General features: G+C 40.3%; 1 protein-coding gene across 2 annotated transcripts in view; it reads left to right on the plus strand.

The window, feature by feature from the left end:
• DOCK8 (dedicator of cytokinesis 8) overlaps nucleotides 1-20,187 on the plus strand; it is a 98,865-nt gene that overhangs the window by 26,408 nt on the left and 52,270 nt on the right. For both annotated transcript variants that reach the window (XM_042804561.1, XM_032981920.2), the window contains 10 exons: nucleotides 2,486-2,609; nucleotides 2,797-3,009; nucleotides 3,544-3,629; nucleotides 4,189-4,255; nucleotides 4,535-4,684; nucleotides 6,042-6,122; nucleotides 6,947-7,106; nucleotides 7,704-7,843; nucleotides 8,073-8,166; nucleotides 9,311-9,473. In XM_042804561.1, the coding sequence (XP_042660495.1) occupies nucleotides 2,486-2,609; nucleotides 2,797-3,009; nucleotides 3,544-3,629; nucleotides 4,189-4,255; nucleotides 4,535-4,684; nucleotides 6,042-6,122; nucleotides 6,947-7,106; nucleotides 7,704-7,843; nucleotides 8,073-8,166; nucleotides 9,311-9,473 (1,278 nt within the window). The remainder of the gene's footprint in view (nucleotides 1-2,485; nucleotides 2,610-2,796; nucleotides 3,010-3,543; nucleotides 3,630-4,188; nucleotides 4,256-4,534; nucleotides 4,685-6,041; nucleotides 6,123-6,946; nucleotides 7,107-7,703; nucleotides 7,844-8,072; nucleotides 8,167-9,310; nucleotides 9,474-20,187) is intronic.

The raw sequence follows: 20,187 nt of genomic DNA on the forward strand, positions 1-20,187 counted from the left end.
AAAGCTTTATTGAGCAGCTGAGTCCATGGTAAACATGATCAAGGGCCCTGCCAGAGAGCTGTGTCTAACAAAGCAAGCAAGTTAAAACTGCAACGAACAAGACAGTGTCAAAGATGCTGCAGTGTCACATAAACCAGTGATAGATTGTTATGGGGAGTCTCGTGTTATGCTTGTACACTATTCTCAAAACAGTTATGAGAGGAAGAAAAGACATCAAGAGAGAAGTGAGAAAAAGTAGTTGTAGAAAGCTTTCAGTTGTTTTGAGAAAGGCTGGAAAAACTGTAGTTACCTACTTGTGAGACAAAGACTCATGGGACAGGTTGCTGAACATACGGTCTGGTGTGCTATGGATGTGGGGACTGTGTAAGTGATGTTCATCCATTCATGGATGTGAAGATTCAGAACAGTAGGTTGAAGAGTGTTCTGTGGGTGGCATGAGCAGAGGTGGTCCTTGTGCCCCAGGGTGGAGAGGTATGTGGACACAGCTGAGCAACCCATGTGGTTTTGCCAGAGGCTGAATGGGAGGCTTGTTCCTGTGCCTGTAAGTTTCTCTTTTCACAGGTGTCCTTTGGTCCTTTTCCTTGTCCCATTTTCTTAATTCGGTGTGTGTCCTTTAAACTGATATGTGTATTAAAAGCAGGGTTTGCCTCTTGGTAAGTTTTAATTGCTAGCATGCTTTTCAAAATGTATAAATAATATAAATACATTTTGCAGGGATGCTTTAGGGGAAAGGCATCTCTGGTGTAGCTTGTACAGCACAGGAAAAGTGTGCTTTCAGGTACATAAATTTCTCCATTAATTGTTTGTTTGCCACCAGAGGTAGTGAAAAAATAATCAACAAAACCTCTTTTGGATGCAGAAATGTCTTAAAGTAAACTCGTGCAGGATTTCTGTCTTTCATTCTGGATGATTAAGATGGTTCTAAAACAAGGTCACATCCAAGGAGAGCTGGGATTGTATCTTTTATGACTTCAGTTTTCATTTGCAGTGAACTGATAAACTATTAAAATGCAAAATATTAAAATTAAAACACATCAGAGCATATAATTCAGCTACTCCCAAACTGTAATAAAAAGGTGTCTCCCTGATCAATAATTGTTTGTCATGGTGTTGTGGTTTATCCCCAGCTGGCAACTAAGCACCGCACAGCCACTGTCCCACTCCTCCGTGGTGCAATGGGGGAGAGAATCGGAAGGGTAAAAGTGAGAAAACTCATGGGTTGAGATAAAGACAGTTTAACAGGTAAAACAAAAGCTGTGTATGCAAGCAAAGCAAAATGAGGAATTCATTCACCACTTCCAATCGGCAGTCAGGTGCTCAGCCATCTCCAGGAAAGCTGGGCTCCATCACACATAATGGTTACTTGAGAAGACAAACACCATCACTCTGAACATCCCCCATCCCTTTCTTCTTTTTTCCCCAGCTTTATATTCAGAGCATGACATCATATGGAATGGAATATCCCTTTGGTCAGTTGGGGTCAGCTGTCCCAGCTGTGTTCCCTCCCAACTTCTTGTGCACCCCCAGCCCACTCACTGGTGGGGCGTTGTGAGAAGCTGAAAAGGCCTTGACTGTTTAAGCGCTGCTTGGCAATAGCTAAAACATCCCTGTGTTATCAATGCTGTTTTCAGCACAAATTCAAACCATAGCCCCCATACTACCTACTGTGAGGAAAATTAACTCTGCCCCAGCCAAAACCAGCACACATGGCATCTTTATGAAAGTACTCAGGTGTTTAGACATTGTTTGGGAAGTGTTACAGAGAGCAAAACGAATGAAACAGGATAGTGTAACTAAGGAGGCTGATTGCAAAAAGGCTGTCACAGGACTTAGCAAATTGCATACTAAAGTGGAAGAAATAGAGCTCTGGATGTGTCTGGTGTCTTTTTTCAGGGTACTTGCTGTTTTTCTTCATCTGCTACAAAAATGTAACTTGAAATTGGTACCATGCTGCAAAATTTTGCAGTTACTAGCAGAGAGGGTTACATAATGCTATAGCAATAGCCCTCTTCAAGAACAGGCACTGTTTGAAAGGTGTAGACTGTTGTATGTGATTAACTTGGGATACCAGCTAGGTCCAGGACAAGAGCAGTAAGCTCCTTGATGTATAATTGCAGGAGCAACAAGCCAGCCAAGAGATAAGTGATCCTGATCCACTGATCCTGCTCACCATGTCTGATGAGGAGCTAAGAGCTAAATTTGGTTTTGCTGTTGTGTCAGGCTCACAGTCTACACAAAAGTGATCTGAGTTAATTTTTTTCCTTTTAAAATCATTCTTAATATACATGATGAAAGTTGCGGTGGTGTGATGAAACAGTTAAACATCGTGAAATGTCACATTTTTGCATTAAAGCTGTGCTATGCTGCTCTTTTGCACAATAAGGTTTCCAGTTACTTAATGTTTTTTTTAATTTGTCTTTCCTGTTTTATTTTCCCTTCACTCCTCCTTGTGCTGTCCCGACTTGCTCGGACTTCTCTGTGAAAGGAACCAAGGGAATTCAGATACATGTAGCCTGAAAAACAAGGGATCCCGAAAAGATTTTCACAAGACACTTCAAAAACAAACATTTGAATCAGAAACATTGGATTCTGGCGATGCAAACTTTCAGGTACATTTTCTTCCCCTTGGGGAAAGCAATCAAATACGTCAGCTTTCCTCAAAGGAAACATCCTAGGATCTCTGCAATGGCGTCAAGCAGAGAGCCGTGCTTGCCATTAGGCCTCAGACAAGCAAGAGACATTCCATGAAGGGCCGGTGCCCAAGCCACAGCTCACCATTTTGTTGTCTCCCAACAGGCAGGGCCCCGACAGGTCCACGCGCTTCCTGAGGAGGCCTCGAGGACGACCCTCGCCTCCTCCGACTTCGATCTGCGCAGCCTGCAGCCGGACCCCCGCCTGGAAAACCTGCTGCAGCACGTCAGCGCCGAGGAGTTTGAGAGGCAGAATGAGGAGGCACGGCGCACCAACAGGCATGCCGAGCTCCTCGCCCTCTACCCCGCCGTGGATGAGGTGAGCCTGGGGGCTGACGGGCCCACCAGCTCTCCCGAGCTGGCTGTCCCGGCATGTTTAAGGTTAAAGCTGCACCGCGGTTGAAAAACAGGGTTTCTGGCCTGGGTACGTGTTTCCTTTGGATAATAACACAGTGAAGGCACGTCACCGTGGGGTTCTGTCAGCTGTCTTGGACATGCATTCAGGAGGTTGTACTTGGACTTGTGGTGTTGCCTGAGGCTTCTTCACAGCCCTCTCAGTGAAGCTGAGCACTGGTGATGTGGTTGTGTCAGGGTGTTACCCTTTGCTCTAACACCCGCTTGGGGGCCAGAAAATGTAAATATTCAGTGTAAATGCCAGATGGGGGTCAGAGGTGTAAATATTCAGAAATATAAATCAATTTTCTTTCATCTCTGAAGAGATTAAATACTGGCTGAGTGAGAGAAGGTAGCTAGTCTGTAGCAGTGGCCCTGTTAGTGTCACATAAAGGTTTTACCTAAGTATGTAAATTACAGTTGTTTTAATTGAGTATGGCTAAAATAACTTTAATGATAGGAAGATGCAGTGGAGATACGGCCGGTGCCAGATCGCCCAAAGGAACATCTGGGCAACAGGATTTTGGTGAAGCTGCAGACTCTGAAGTAAGTGTCCTTCACAGACCTCACTCACCATTTCTCAGTTCATAGCAGTGAACTGCTGCTGACCCAGCTATGTCACTGCAGGTGTGCTGTTCAGAAAGTGTTTACATGCTTGCTTGTTCTTTCTCACTGTAGCGGAGGATTATTTCTATCCATCATTACAGAAGTCTTTAACTTGTCAGGGTGAAAAGGAGTTGGGAATGAGCCCAAATTATATATTTCCAACAAACTAGATTGGTCTCTATACGTGCTATGGGACTTGATAAACAGAAAAAAATTCAAGAAAGGTATGATCATTTTTAACTGATATCTGAGACTACGTTTCTGACAAATTTAGAAAATACACTGCATGCAGTTTACTTCTCTTTATTTTCCTCTTTAAATCAACTAATAAAATGCACTAATAAAAATTCCTCCAGACTTTGAGAGAGCTGAGGTCTGGAACTAAATATTTCTTATATTCTAATGGAAGTGCCAGTCGAAATATAGCCCTTTCATTTTTTTGTTATACAGAGTCATAAGAGTGCAGTATTGATCAGTCCTGTGTGTCTCTCCTTAACAGGTTTGATATAGAGATCGAACCTTTGTTTGCATGCATAGCTCTCTATGATATAAAAGAGAGAAAAAAGGTAAGTGTGCATATGGTATTTTTGTTCAGTTGGCTTGGGTTTTTATCTCTGGAGTAACAATTTAGGAAAACTTACAAAAAACATGCAACTTCTTCACACTTGCAGTCTGATGCAGTATTCTTTTTATTCAGTAAAAGGAACATGCTTGCAATTGTTTATTTTGTACTTCTAGCTACTACTTTTGATGTATTTTAAAATAAAATGTAATGCATTTTTGCTTTACAATAGATTTTAATTAATTTTCTTCTTTAATTCTTTCAATTTCTTTTTCTTTTCAAGATCTCAGAAAATTTTCATTGTGACCTCAACCCTGATTCATTAAGAGGATTCTTGCGTTCTCATACACCATCCGTTGACTTGTCTACTCAGGCAAGATCAGCAGTATTTTCTGTCACTTACCCCTCATCAGATATATACCTAGTAATAAAGGTATGTTACAGTGCTCCTTCAACACCATTCTTCCTGTTCCCAGCTGTGCCTGTTGTCTGCGTTTATGGGGCTGAACAACATGAGTTGCCTGTAACAGAGATTAATTCTGATCGTTTTTAATAGTACATGTGCAGGTGTCCACTGGTATGACTGTATATATTCATATATCAGGTGGATCGAGGCAATCCCAAGCACAAATACAGGCTGGGCGAGTGGATTGAGAGCAGCCCTGCAGAGAAGGACTTGGAGGTATTAGTGGATGGAAAACTGACTATGAACCATCAATGTGTTGGCAGAAAGCCAACAGTGTCCTGGGCTGCATCAAATGTGGCCAGCAGGTCAGGGGAGGGGATTCTCCTCGTCTTCTCTGCTCTAGTGAGACCCCACCTGCAGTGCTGTGTCCAGATCTGGGGCCCCCAGCATAAGGGAGACATGGACCTGCTCAAGCGGGCCCAGAGGAGGCCATGAAGATGATCGGGGGGCTGGGCCACATCCCTTATGAGGACAGGCTGAGAGAGTTGGGGTTGTTCAGCCTGGAGAAGGCTCTGGAGAGACCTTACAGTGGCCTTCCAGTACTTAGAGGGGGCCTAAAGGAAGGATGAGGAGGGACTCTATCAGGGAGTGTAGTGATAGGATGAGGAGTAGTGGTTTTAAACTGCAAGAGGGTAGATTTAGATTAGATACAGGGAAGAAATTCTTTACTGTAAGGGTGGTGAGACACTGGAGCAGATTGCCCAGAGAAGTTGTCGATGCCCTCTCCCTGGAAATGTTCAAGGCCAGGTTGGACAGGATTTTGAGCAACCTGTCCCTGCCCATGCAGGGGAGTTGGAACTAGATGGTATTTAAGGTCCCTTCCAACCCAAACCATTCTATGATCTCACTCCCAAGCTAAGAAGTTATATTGATAGCCCATGTTCTAGTTCTACCAAGTATTTAGAATTTCCTATCTCTGCCTAAGGGAAATTTAAAGTAAAGCATAATAATCCAATTTTAAAATTTTTAGTTTCATTCTGTGGAGGGTTTTTGGCTTTGGTTTAGTGCACTTTGAATCATGGTTTGGTTTTTTTTTTTTTTTTAAGTCTGAAACTGAGTTAGCCTGAACCAATTCATTTGAAATGTGTTCATTTTCCTGATTTCAGTGAAAAAGCATCAGTACCTGATTGACAGCGTTGTCACATACATATTTTCTGCTTTCTAACAAACTAGATGGAAAACTAGAAGGTTTAGAATTGGTTACTCTGTAAAGATGGTTTTAAGAATTCTATGTTGTGCATTTAGGCAGGCTCTTTCGTATTGCTAGAGAAGCAACATTTGGGTGATATTTTTACTGTGTGTCTTATTTTACTGCTTTTTGTAGATAGAAAAAGTTCTTCAGCAAGGAGAAATTGGAGACTGTGCAGAACCCTACATGGTTCTTAAAGAAAGTGAAGCTGGCAAGGTAAGTAAATACCTGTAAAGATTATTTAGATCAAAAAATGCATGTAAGGGGAAAAAACAAAACAAAACAAACAAAAAACCCCAAACAAAAAGAGCAGACCGTTTGGAATAGAATAGAATCCGAAGAACATTAGGGAGGAAGCCAGTTGGTGCATCCATGGTGCAAGCAGTCTGGTGTCTGTGATAGGAAGTCATGAGAAGGGAAGGTGCATTTTCATTATTGGCCCCTTTGGAAATCAATACTGACAAAGTCATGAGTCATGAAGCAAATAGGGATGAGCAAAGGAGATGACAATGCAATGTATAGTTAGCAGAAATATTTGTACCTCGTAGATATATTACAGATTTGGATGGACAAACAACGTGTTTTAGTGTGCATGTGGCCAGTTCAGTGCTGTCATCCGTAGATAACATGAGCTTTGTTCAACAAATGTGTGTTCATTTACCTCCCTGCAGCAGACTGACAGTGTTTGCTGGACTTCCACATCTCTCACCTTTAGAATTTCAGAAAAATATTATTTCTGTATCTGACAAAGGAAGTAGAACCTGCTAATGTTTCATGGTGATTGTTCATGCTGGGCCTCAGGGTCACTACAAAAAGATCTACATTCTCCCTTTCTATAATGAAAATTAATGCATTGAAAAGAAATAAGAAGTGAATGTACAAATAAAAACATCTATGATCCTGAGAGTGATGTAGCAAGAAAACACAAGAGATAAGAATGCAAATTATTTACTGAACTGTTAATATATAATTTACATTTTTTATCTATAGTTGCATTAAAATAACTGAATGCTTTTTAAACAGTCATTATTTTGTTTTAGGGAAAAGAAAAGATTGAAAAACTGAAAGCCCAAGCTGAATCCTTTTGTCAACGATTGGGGAAATACAGAATGCCATTTGCCTGGATTCCCATAAGCCTAACTAATTTCTTCAACCTTTCAACACTTGATCGAGAAATACCTGAGACTGAAGGTTTAAACGGTAGATGTCTAACTTTTCTAACTAATGCAAAGCAACTCTTCAGTAGGACTGTGCATAGGAACCCATGTCATTCACTCTGGCATCAAGAGTGAACAACAGATTTAAAGTCACATCTTCTCAGCCTTCCTTTTCAGTGCTACAAACACAACTTAATATGTTGTTTCATCTCTGCATATTTATGTATGATAAATATTCTTCCATGTTTTAGTCCCAGTTGTTGTTGAACACTAGCCTTGTAGAAGTAAAAGTCCTTTTTCCTTATAGAGTTCATTTGCAATACAGGGTAATCAAAATACATATAGTCTTAGTTTCTAGAGCATACATGACCATTGGTCAACAACATTGACCAAAGTACTTTATAGCTCATGAAATAAAAATTTGAATAAGTTTGTACTCTGCAGCAAAAATAATGTCACTTCACTAGGTGTGTCCTGGCATTCCACTATTTCACATAGTCTGAAATAAAAGTAGTGGAATGTTTTAGATACTCTCTATCCTCTGAAGTTGCTGGGAAGTTGTGGATTTCTGGTGTGTTCTGATAATCTGTTCTGAAGCAACACAAAGCAACTTGATGTTTCATTTAATATCCCTTTGAAGGGAAAGGATCCACTAGTGACAAGAGGGCAACACTACTACAGGCGAGAAGACTTTCTGAGAGAAGTCTCAGCTCAGAGGACAGCCATCCAGTATCAAACTTCAAAACAATCTCTCTGACCCTCAGCACCTTCTTTAAACAGGTACTAGATACTGTTTATTTCTGATCGCCTAAGGCATTTTTCAGCTATGTAATGTGAACTATACTGGGAAAGGTTACCAATGATTGTATGGGGACAGAGGATAACTGCTGTGAAGTAGGCAGTAATCCACTTGCTTTGAATGCCTCAAGGACATGGTTCACTCAGAAACTTTTTTCAGTGTTGTGGAGTATTGTTATAAAGGTACTGATTTTTGTCCTTCTCATGGTAGGAAGGAGACAGGCTCAGTGATGAAGATCTGTTCAAATTTTTAGCTGATTTCAAAAGATCATCCTCCTTGCAGAGAAGAATTAAGACTTTACCAGGTACATGATTCATTTTGGATGGAAAAAGATAGATGTACTTTTCTCTCCTAAATAGTTCTGTAAATTCCAACCCCAAAATACAATTAACTCAGGTTTTAAGTCTAAAGTATGTGTTATTGTGGAACTTTCTGAGTTCCTAGTGTCTGAAGATAGATGATTTGAGGTTTTTTCTGTATGAGTGAGTACTGAGATCTATGTTTAGCTTGATATTCTAAAATTATTTGTTTTCCTCCCTAATTTGCAATGTATCTACTGGATGTCTTCTGTTATTATTCAAAAGATTTGAAGACAGTGCTTTAAAGCAAATTTCTAAGATTCTTGCTATTTCCCTGCAATGTTTTTAAATGTGTCATATTTTACAGAGGGAGATTAACATGTGTACACATTTCAACTTATGTGGGCATTTACATCAGTGTTGGTTAACAAAGTAGAGAAGCAGAGATCATGTTTGGCTACTGTCAAAACCAGGACCAGTTTATTTTTTCTTTTTACATAAATTACAGCCCAAGCTCTTCTGGGTTGTATAGGAACCTTAAAAAATATGAACTGAGTGCAAAGCTGTTTTGCCTTTTTTAGCTAATTGTCAGAAATGACAAGTCTGAGTTCCTCAAATGGTTCTTACTTATCACAACAGAAAATTTAAACTGAAAGTCTAGTTATACTTGGGTAAATGTTATCAGTATTAACTGTTTAATTGCTCACCACAGCAAGCCTGGCTTTCCTGGTGGGTGGTGTCTACTTTGACAGAGATTAATCAGAGCAGAATCTGAGTGGGGGGAGTGAGAGAGAACTGTGTTAGAGAGCAGCCCTTTTATCTGTCTCCCAGACAAATTTTATATTATTTGTGTGTGAAAGATGCTAGAACATCAACCCAGCATATAGTATTTCTTCTATCTTTCCTGTTTCTTTGAAACTGTACAGAGTAGACATAAAGAGCTGTATATTGGCCTGATGTGTAGGGACATGTGTAGGTTATTTCCTGTGTATTTTTCTACACCTATGCTTTCATCCTCATTCTGAAGATCCAGTTCTCTTTTCTGCACTGTTGCTATATAACCTCACATACTGGTTTCATTTTTGCTTTATTGTACACTGGTTACTTTTCATATTTCTGCTGAGATTTTGGGATTTATTTTCTTTTAAGGAACACTTAAAGTGGAGATTTCCCCAGCTCCAGAAAACCTTGGTTACTGTCTGACAGCAGAATTGCTACCAGTGAAACCTTTTCCAGAAAACCGTAATCGTCCTCACAAAGAGATTTTGGAATTCCCAATTAGAGAAGTGTATGTTCCCCATACCATTTATAGGTAAGAAATAACATATATTTTTTAATTTCTTAAGATCCATTTTTAAAGTAATTGAGATGTAGATGTGGGGGTTTTTTTTCGGAAATAGAAACTAAAATAGAAACTATTTTTTAAAATGTCAAAGACTATGTGGCAGACTGATGTTTTAATCTTAATCTTAATAACTATTGCAAGATAAAACACCTGCAGGATATTTTATAGTGTATTTACTAATCTAATCATATCATCCTTTGAAAATTTTTCTAAAATGTCTAAAAAAACCCCTAACAGCTCTCATTGACTTGAATATATATATATATATATATCTTTCCTCTTCTATGTTTTTTTTTCCCCGCAGAACTTCCTATCATTTTTAATAGTTTTGGTAAATGATTGTGCTTGGTGGTTTCTACTGTTAATTTGAGTCATTTGATCATCTGAGGAAGTAATGTGTTGTTCTGTGTACTTTTTCACCATGAACAAGGACTCTAGGCTCTGTCATTTATTTTCTTAAATCTTTTCTATTCTGGTTGTTTCAAGGAGACCACAGTGTTCAGTAGCCTGCAGTTGAGCATTTCCCATAATTTCTTAGTGGTCTGGCACATCTGAGTCTCCAGGAAGAAATTAGTATCAAAATAATGTGCTTCAATGTGATTGTGCAGCATATTAGTGCTAGTGAGCAGTGGTACTGGTGATAGCTAACTAGTAATAATTCAAAGCAGGTGTATCACAGTATTATAGATACAAAAATACTAGCTTTCTGTGACCATTGTGTTACTGAAGGCATGGAAGTAAAGCAGAATGCTTCTTACAACAGCAGTTGACGCTCTTCTAAGGTACTTTTCTGATCCCTAAAACAGTAGCGAAGTACTGAATTTCATAAGTGGCAATGATGTGACTGTCAGTAAGGAATCACAGAATGAAGGAGCTGAGAAAAAGGATGTAAATCTTACTTCTTGCAGCAGAGATTAGCAAAGAGCCATCTCTCCCACCCATTGCTGACCCCACCCAGGAAGGAAGAAAAGGAGGGCAAAACCTATGATTCAGTACAACTCAGAACTGCAAGGCTAATTTATCCTGAGGAAATGCTCCATACCTTTATGAGAAACTAGAGAGCCACTGAGGCTGTTGTTGACACCTGGATTTGGGTCTCAGCTTTTAAGGAAAGTGAAAAGAGGAAGTGGCATTTAAAGTGGCATCATCAGGGAAATGAGTAAGCAGGCCAGTTTGGATAGAGCCTCATTAGAAGTTTTGGAGGAGTTATTTCTGGACTGTGCTGTAAATCTGCAATATTCAAACCCCTGAGAGCAATTTCTTTGTGCTCTCGGCACCAGAATGCTAAAATGCAGAGTGTTATGGTACTTCTGTCTTCTTTGTGTATCAACGAAAGAAGTGAATGTCTTTTTTTTTTTTTTTTTCCAGTTTTGGGGGGTTTTATGCAGACATTTCTGTAGGGGAAGCAGGTTTATTACAGTTGAAAGTGCAAATGTAAATGAACTTCAGTAATGATATCCTTTTTTTAAATGAAAAACTAAATCAGAATTTTAACATTTCTATTCATTGTCTGGTCCCAATAAGGAGTAGCATATGTCAACTCCAGTTTGAGCCCAGAGGGCAATTGAGCACCATGCAGCCAATCTCTCACCCCTTCCCCCTCAGGGATGGGAAGGAGAAGATAAAGCAAAAGGCTGTGGAATCAAGATGAGGACAGGGAGGGGTGACTTAACCATTATGGTCATCAGCAAAAGACAGGCTCTTTGGGGGAATAAAAAGAACATAAATTTAATTCAAACACTAACAACAACACTCAGCAAACAGAGTAGGACAGTGAGAAGTATTACCACATCTTAAAAACACCTTCCCTCCACCCCTCCATTCTTCCTCTGCTCAGGTTTACTCCCAGTTTCTCTGTCTCCTCCCCACAGTGGCACATGGGGGCAGGGGATGAGCTTATGGTCAGTCCCACCACTCCTTCCTCAGGGGGAGGACTCCTCGCATTCTTCCCTTGCTCCAGTGCAGAGTCCCTCTTATGGGAGACAGTCCTCCACGAACTTTCTCCAATATGAGTCCTTCCCATGAGCTGCAACTCTGCCCCGACTGCTGCTGCATAGGTCCCTCCCATGCAGTGTAGTCCTCCCAGTGCTGAACTACAACTGTAGGGGCTTCCCACAGAGTCCTGGTCTTCTTCAGGCACAGCCACTTGCCGTGATGTGGGATCTCCCTGGGCTGCAGGGGGGCACCTCCTCCACCATGGACCTCGATGGTCTGCAGGAGGACAGCCCGCCCTCTCACCATGGGCTGCAGGGGAGTCTCTGCTCCAGCAAACCTGCTGTTCCCTCCTCCCTTCTTCCACTGACCTTGGTGTTTGCATAGGTGTCTCCCTCAGAACTCCTCCTCACAACTCTAACTCCTCCTCCCAGGTCCCCTTAAATATAAGAAGCGTGGCCACCATCACTAATTGGCTTGGCCTTGGCCAGAGGTGGGTCTGACTTGGAGCTGGGGGAGCTTCAAGAAGTTTTTCACAGGGGCCACTGCTGTAGCCCCTTCCCTCGCTACCAAAAGCCCCACCACAAACACAAACCCAGCACAGGGAAGTAGTTTTTCTACAATTGAAAATACAAATGTAAATGAACTTGAGTAATGATGCCTTTTTTTTGCAAATGAAAAAATAAGACAGAATTTTAACTTTCCTATTCATTGTCTGGCCCCAATAAGGAGGAGCATATGTGAAGTCCAGTGTGCATCCTCATAGTGTCTAAGGGTCTGCTTTTGAAAATGAAAAGCATTAGCAAGTGCTGTGTTGCTGAGCTAGAAAGAGAGCTGAGTCTGCAGAGAATATTCTCTTAAGTTCTCACCAAGATAAACTTCTGCAGCCAGACATCATGAATATCAAAGCCACCATGCTGAAAATTAATTTGTGCATCTCCTGAAGCAAGTTTGGGTGTCTGCACACTGTTCTTCAGTTGCTAAGGTGTCTATATTGAATATATACACCAACATCAGAAGAAACATTTGCTATAGCTCAACAGTTACATTCTTTGAGCAAGAGTTCACACCCAGTGTGCTTAATCTCTTCAGGTTCTTCAGGCTCTGTTTTGAATTTCACCCTAAGTAAAAGTCTTGGTAATAAAGCAAAGTAGGATCAGTTCATCCCAACCTGTAATAATGAAGAAAATATCTATAAAGAATAATTGCCTTCATTAATCTTTACCTTAATTAGTGAATCAATGGTGATGACACAACTGACATGCCATAAGTAGCGTTATGCTGTAAATTGGAAACTCAATCAGTTAATACCCAAATAAAACCCTGAAGACAATTAGTTTGATACACTGTGGAAATGGTGAAAAAAATGCAGAGGTGCTAGGTCATGTTTCAACTGCCTTGTGACAACAAACCTGTTTAGAACAAGAAAAGGGTGTTGCCAACTGAAACTGTTACAAACTTCAGCAATATTTCCCCAGAAAATGAGAGCAGGCAGCTCTGAAAACATTATGAAACAGCAGAGTCAGAAACTTGGTGGGGTCCTGGAAGTAACACTTGTGTTTGTACAGTGCCATTGAAAGCACCTCCTCTTCCCACAAGCCAGAATCACCTAGCCACGTCTGAGACACTTTTGCCACACAGTCACGCCGTTGCTCTGTTTGGTAAGCAAAAGCGTAGTTAGGGAATGTAGGCCAACGTATTTAGAATCACAGAATTCTTTAGGTTGGAAAGGACTTTTAAGATCAAGTCCAACCATAAATCTGACACTGCCAAGTCCACCACTAAACCTTGTCCCTAAGCACCACTTCTACGGGGCTTTTAAATGCCTCCAGGGATGGTGACTCAACCCCTTCCCTGGGCAGCCTGTTCCAGTGCTTTACAACCCTTTTGGTGAAGAAATTTTTCCTAATTTCTAATCTAAACCTCACCTGGCATGACTTCAGGCTATTTCCTCATGTCCTATCACTTGTTACTTGGCAGAAGAGACTGACACCCACCTCGCTACAATCTCTTTTCAGGTAGCTGTAGACAGTGATAAGGTCTCCCCTGAGCCTCCTTTTCTATAGGCTCAGCAACCCCAGCTCCCCCAGCTGCTCCTCACAAGATTTGTGCTCTAGACCCTTCACCAGTTTTGTTGCTCTTCTCTGGACATGCTCCAGCATTTCAGTGTCTTGTAGTGAGGGGACCAAAACTGAACACAGGATTCAAGGTGGGGCCTCACCAGTGCGGAGTACAGGGGGACAATCACTTCCCTCGTCCTGCTGGCCACACGATTTCTAGCATAAGCCAGGATGCCATTGGCCTTCTTGGCCACCTGAATGGCTCATATTCAGGCGACTGTCAACCAACACCCCCAGGTCCTTTTCAAACCAGGCAGTTTTCCATCCACTCTTCCCCAAGCCTGTAGTGTTGCATGGGGTTGTTGTGACCCAAGTGCAGGACCTGACACTCAGCCTTGTTGAACCTTGTACAATTGGCCTCAGCCCATCAATCCAGCCTGTCCAGATCCCTCTGTAGAGCCTTCTTACCCTTAGATTAACTGTAGTGCAATTCTTGTTGCTTAGTTCTCTGCATGGTGAATACTGTTTTGAGCCTAAACTGTTTTGAGATTAAACTGATCTGTGAAAAGTAACTCTGAATTTTCATAGAACCAGATATTAAGTATTTCATGTTATTTTATTCCCTTTCCTCTAATTTGAAATGTAGAACCATCCTGTCTTAATTAAGCAATGTGCTAGCATTCAGTCACAACTGAGTGTCATGGCCTACTAATGTGTTACAGGTGATTTAGTGTTTCCTAATTTTTGATTGTAAGTCATCAAACCAATTATTCTTTACCAGTGCTATAGATTTAGATACTGAAAGAATTAAAAATGGATAAAATAATTATCTGGTTTGTATTAACATTACCACGAATGTAGGAGGGGCTTACATAGAGAAATGTACTTGAATAACAAATAAATGAAAGCTTATAAAAATACTGGCATAATAATACCTCTACACATGTCCAGACAAATACTAGTAAAACATCTAACTTCAGTTTTTCTCCTGAATGCTTAAAATAAATGCAAAGTTTTTGTTTACTTGGGGTTTGGGTTTTTTCTTGTCAGTGTAAGATATTACGGAGGAAAAAAGCTTTGTTGTTTTTTCTTTGGATTTTTTGTTTGTTTGTTTGTTTATTTGGGGAGGGGGTTTGTTTGTTTGTTTGAAGTTTTCTTGGGTTTTTTGTTTGTTCATTTGTTATTTTTGTTAGGGGTTTTTTGTGTTTGTTTTCAAATAATAGCTTTTTCCTTTGTGGTAGGAGAAGTGGAGTCTTTTGTTACAGTCTTTGAACTTAGCTCTTGCTAGTTTTCATATTGGTGTAATGCCATTGTTTTAAATTATGGTATTTCTGATTTATGCCAGAGAGATCAGCCAGACTACTTATTTGTGCACTGTGAAACTGAGCACTTCTTTTTGTTGTGTACCTACATTTCTTTAATAAAAATAGTTCCCTGAAAATGTCAAAACATTCCACGATTTATTTCTTTCAATACCCCTCTGGTTTTAATAGGAAAAATAATATAATTTAAAGTTTGTTTATCATTTTATTTTCTCAGTAAATATAAATTAAAATGATGCTGCTAACTGCCACTATGAAATGTTGGTGCTGAGGAAGAGGGATTTGTCCCATCGCTTCAGCAGTAACTCAGCTCAATCAGGCACAAGAAGTCCTGACTTCAATAGGGGAAGTTCCTAACATCTATGGGATTTTTGGAGGAAGGGGGATGAGAAAAAAACCTTTCCTTTGCTGTTTTGTTTCATTTAATTGCAAACTGCTTGGCAGTCTGCTCAGACTTGCTGTAGTGAGCTGGAGGTCTTCTGCTTTGATGGCAATCACTCTACCCCACCCTTCACTAGTTTTGAGTGAGGAACAGCTGTTGGTCTATAATGGTCTGTTATTCCCATTACCGCCATCACGGTGTTATCTGCTCCTTTCTGCCTCTGCCCATGGGATCTGGAGAGAGCACGGTAACCCTGTGCAACTTATACAGGGCCATTGCTCTAGTTTTGTGTCAGTCAGAGATGCTAGCACTTCTAACTTCTTTTTTAGAGTAAACAAAGTGGAGATTAGTATTGCACTGTTGCGCCCAGGTGAAGGAAACAGCTTAACCTAGCTACTAGAGTTTCAGAGAGAAATATGAGTGTGTCCTGATTTTTTCTGCTTCTCGGTATACATGATTTCATCTCAATGCAAATAGCTGCCTGCTCTTTTCCGAGCTCTGTAATCTTTCCCAGGCATCTTGCTATACTGTCTCAGCAATAGGTGTTTTCATGTCAGGCTTCCTAATTTTTCTTTGCTTTTTACTCAGATAAAAATGACTTTGTCAAATATCACATAACAAAGCAGCAACAGTGAAAACAGAAACTTCCTAAACAGGATTCTGGGAGTGCATGCCCCTCTCCCATAGGCAGCTTGTTTGTCACAGTGCTTTGAGATGAGGTATTACATCTGACTCCTCATAACAAACTTCACTAATTATGTAATAAACCGGCGAGGAAAATATGCTACGGTGGCATATGGCATGGTGATCTCTGTATAGTCACTGAGTAGAAACTGTGTGTAGAATATGGATTTGTCTAAACTTCCAGATGAAAGCAAAACCTTTAGAGAAATGTGTAAATATTCTTTAAAAAAATAATAAAATGCAAGTGGTTTAATTAGAGAGGGTTTGGGGATTCTTCAAAATATTTCAGTCAATTGTAATTTGACATCATAAATTAGGATCTTGAAAACTCTATTTTCAGCAGACTTTTAAGCAAGTCAAAATGCAACAACAACATTTAAGAAAAATCTTGACAGTTTGGAGTCTTGAATAGCTGCTAGTTCTCTGTATGAAAATCATTAGTATAATTTCTGCTTTCATATTCTGCTAATCACTTTTATACTATTTAAAGTGTATCATTTTAATGATAAATACTGTGTTTTGCCTTCCAAATAAATCTGATGTTGTATTTTTGATGCCATTGTTCTTCAGCTTCAGTTTTACTTTGTTCTTTGGTCTACTATGTGGAAAAAAAAAGAGCATTAACATCAAGCAAATGTTATGAAAAACTTTTAAAACAATAGAAAATAAATGCCAATCATTTATAACATATTCCAAGTAAGCTAGTACTCTTTTCTTTCACAAGTAGTTAAACTGAGTCTTCCAGACACTTGTAGGAATTAATAATTGAAATTATCATGTCAGTATCTCAGTTCAAATAACTTCCTAAAGTATACAGAATGTGGGTCTGGATGGCTGTTCTTAAATCCAGTTCCAGTTCTACCACTGACTTTCTGCAAACCCTTGGCTTATTAATTGTATCTCATATTCTCCAACTACACATTCATATCCACGGCAAGATACCTACCATGCAGGAATGTTAGAAAGTTTAGACTAATGTTTATATGCTATGTTCAAACAACGCTGGGCATTTTTGTTGTGGTTTAATTCCACAAACTTGAAGCCATTTTTTCCCACTTAATTTTCCCTGTTTTGTAAAGGGTATCACTATTACTTCTCCTCTAGGATGTAGAGATAAAGGCATTTCATTATTTATCGCAATGGCTTCCCAGAAAAACTGGACTGCTTATTAATCATTATCATTAGCAGCCAGTGCAACACTGACTGCTAACTTTCCTCTTAAGAAAGAAGCTATAATTGAAAACACAAAAGACATAAATAGTGTGAGGGGCCTAGCTTTCCAGATGGTTTTGAATGTGTCCTGGTTTGGGCTGAAATAGAGTTAATATTCCTTTTCAGGGACTAGATGAGTGCTGTGTTTTGGATTTAGCTCTGGGTTTGGTATGAGAAGAATGCTGACAGCACACTGGTGTTTTCAGCTGCTACCGAGACTCCAGGGACTCTCCGACCCCCCATGTCCTGCCCGTGCGCAAGGGCACAGGGAGCAGGGAGGGAGCACGGCCAGAGCACCAGACCCAAACTGGCCAGTGAAATATTCCATATCATGTCATGGCACGTCGTGCTCACTATATAGAGGAGGGGTGGTCGGGAAGGGGCGCTCTCCCTCTCTCTCTCTCCCTCTCTCTCCCTCTCTCTCCCTCTCTCTCCCTCTCTCCCTCTCTCTCCCTCTCTCTCCCTCTCTCTCTCTCTCTCTCTCTCTCTCTCTCTCTCTCTCTCTCTCTCTCTCTCTCTCTCTCTCTCTCTCTCTCTCTCTCTCTCTCTCTCTCTCTCTCTCTCTCTCCCTCTCTCTCCCTCTCTCTCTCTCCCTCTCTCTCCCTCTCTCTCCCTCTCTCCCTCTCTCTCCCTCTCTCTCCCTCTCTCTCTCTCTCTCTCTCTCTCTCTCTCTCTCTCTCGCGCGCGCGCGCGCGCGCGCCTCCGGGATTGCGATTGTGGGATCTTGGTATCTCGGGGTCGCTGGCCGGGAACGGGCTGGGGGTTGGTCAGCAATTACACTGCACATTGCCGGTTTATATAGTTATTTCTTTTTTTCCCTATCATCGTCATTGTTCTCATTTTATTGCCATTATTAAACTGTTCTTATCTCAGCCTGCAAGTCTCCCTCCACCCCTGTAATTCCCTCCCCCATTCCTAGGTGTCGGGGGGGGGGGGTGGAGGGGGAGGGGAGTGTGACCAGCTGCGGGGGTTGGTTGCCGACCAGGCCCAAACCATGACAGAATGAAAGCACCTTCTTCGCTGATTTGGTTTTGCTGTAGCTCCACTTCAGCAAGCAGTGGCTTATGCTTTGGTCTTGCATAAATATCTTAAGAAAAATGAAGCTACTCTGATCACTGATCAGAGTAACCTACTGGTTAGGTAGTAGGGTGATGAATATCATCCTTTTGTAAAGAGCTCCCAGCCAGAACTCTTACAACCAAAACTTTCATTTCCAAGCCTGCAGCTCATTTTGCTCATATCAGGACAATGTACTTTCTTCTTCAAAATATTTACTTGCTTTTCACTGGAATGAAAATTCACTAGTAACTTCATCCAAGAATTGTTAATAGTGCTGGATTACTGTTAGTAGTAGGTGGCTTCCCTTTTCATAAGAACAGGTGACTTATTTAGCTTAGGTGTGCAGGGAACTTAGAGAACATCAGTTTTCTCACTGGATTTTTTTTTTCTCCTCTTGCTTGATAAATGGTTACTTTAAGGTGTATAGTTCAGAGAAGAATCATCACTCAAGAGCAGTACAGTTTGTCAGTATAGCTTCCAGCCTCCCAGGTCAGGATCAGGGATTGTGTAAATGCATCAATGAGACAATTAAAACAAATCCAAGTTCCACCTATTGACTTCTAGCTGCATAGATCTTGCATGCTGCTGAAGCCTATGTCATTCACTAAGGTTTTTAAGCATTTTTAACAATTTTAGAAGTGCATAGTGTATATGGCAGCAAGAAGATGCTAGTAAATATGAAATACTGTCTCACATTGTCTAACACATATAACTTCAGAGGGACATGTTATCAGTGTTTTGGGAATGTATGGTATTGTATTTATTAGCACTCCTTCACTGTGTCATTTATTAATAAAATATATCAAAACAAAATTATCTTACCACAGTTCTCAGCTGTACCATCATATTTCAATTATGTTCACTATTATGTGTAAAAATCTACTATCAGAAATTTTACTTGTTGATTATCAGGGTTCAGTGAGAATTTTGGGAGAGGGCTTTACCTCTGTGTACACAGCTGGAGGAATCACAGGTCGTGGGATGACAAATGATGTGTAAAATACAGCTCTATGGTATAGTTGCTATCTTCCTTTCTTCAGCTTTTCATACTCGATTTGGGCAACTGGACAATGCCTCATGTGTGACCTACCATCCTGTTACTATAGTGTCTTGATGTTACAATAGCTGATACCTGGTGGATCTCAACTCATTTTATCCATTTTAATAACACTGACACTCAGGGTTTAATAAAGCTGGAACCATCAGAGGAAGCAAAGGTATTATCAGTGGAACAGTGGGTTTAGTTTGGTAGATGATTGCAAAGCATGGAGGACAGAGGCATCAGAAGGTGGTATAATCCCTTTGATTTTCATATTTGGAAAGTTTAAAACAGTTTTAAGAATAACTTCTGAAAAAGATGATGTAAAGTAGGTAATTATGCGTTAAAAAGTTCCCTATATTTGAACACAGGGAAGTCAATATGATAGGTAAGAAGTTATTTTCTTGGTGATTTTTATGATTCACAAGGTCTCAGCTATTTGCCTTTGGTCTTGGTTTTCAGATACATGGTGTCATTGATTACTTGTTTGCAATATTTGATATTTAAAGTAATGGTAGGTTAGTTCAATTATGTGTAATGAATAACTATGAGTCCTGGAGAGAAAGCTATTAAAATCTTAGTCTGAGTTGACTCTAAGTTCTAGGTCACATTTAAATTCAGAAATATCTATTTTCTTGTCATAATTTTGTGATTTGAATCTGCAGAAATCTGGTGTTTTGAGTCAGTCTTCCAGCGGCAACATTTTTTTGTGTGTTGACTAAAACTTTAATAGAAAATTTATTAATGTTTTAACACCAGTGTTAATGGACTGAATAAAGTGACAATTACTCTCATCCTAAATCTAATGAGGATCTGACCACTGACTCTTTAGATGTTTCTTAATTTTAGCAACATGAGAAAAATCACTCAAACTATTATCCAAATTATCCATACTAAGATACAGAATATATGACATGTATACATTCCCTTGAACATGACATATTGAAGTTCTGTCATTGTGCCATTTGTTCTAGTCAGTGGCTGACTAGGT

This window comes from Tyto alba, unplaced genomic scaffold (genome assembly GCF_018691265.1).
Source record: "Tyto alba isolate M040663 unplaced genomic scaffold, T.alba_DEE_v4.0 Super-Scaffold_42, whole genome shotgun sequence".
Lineage (NCBI taxonomy): Eukaryota > Metazoa > Chordata > Aves > Strigiformes > Tytonidae > Tyto > Tyto alba.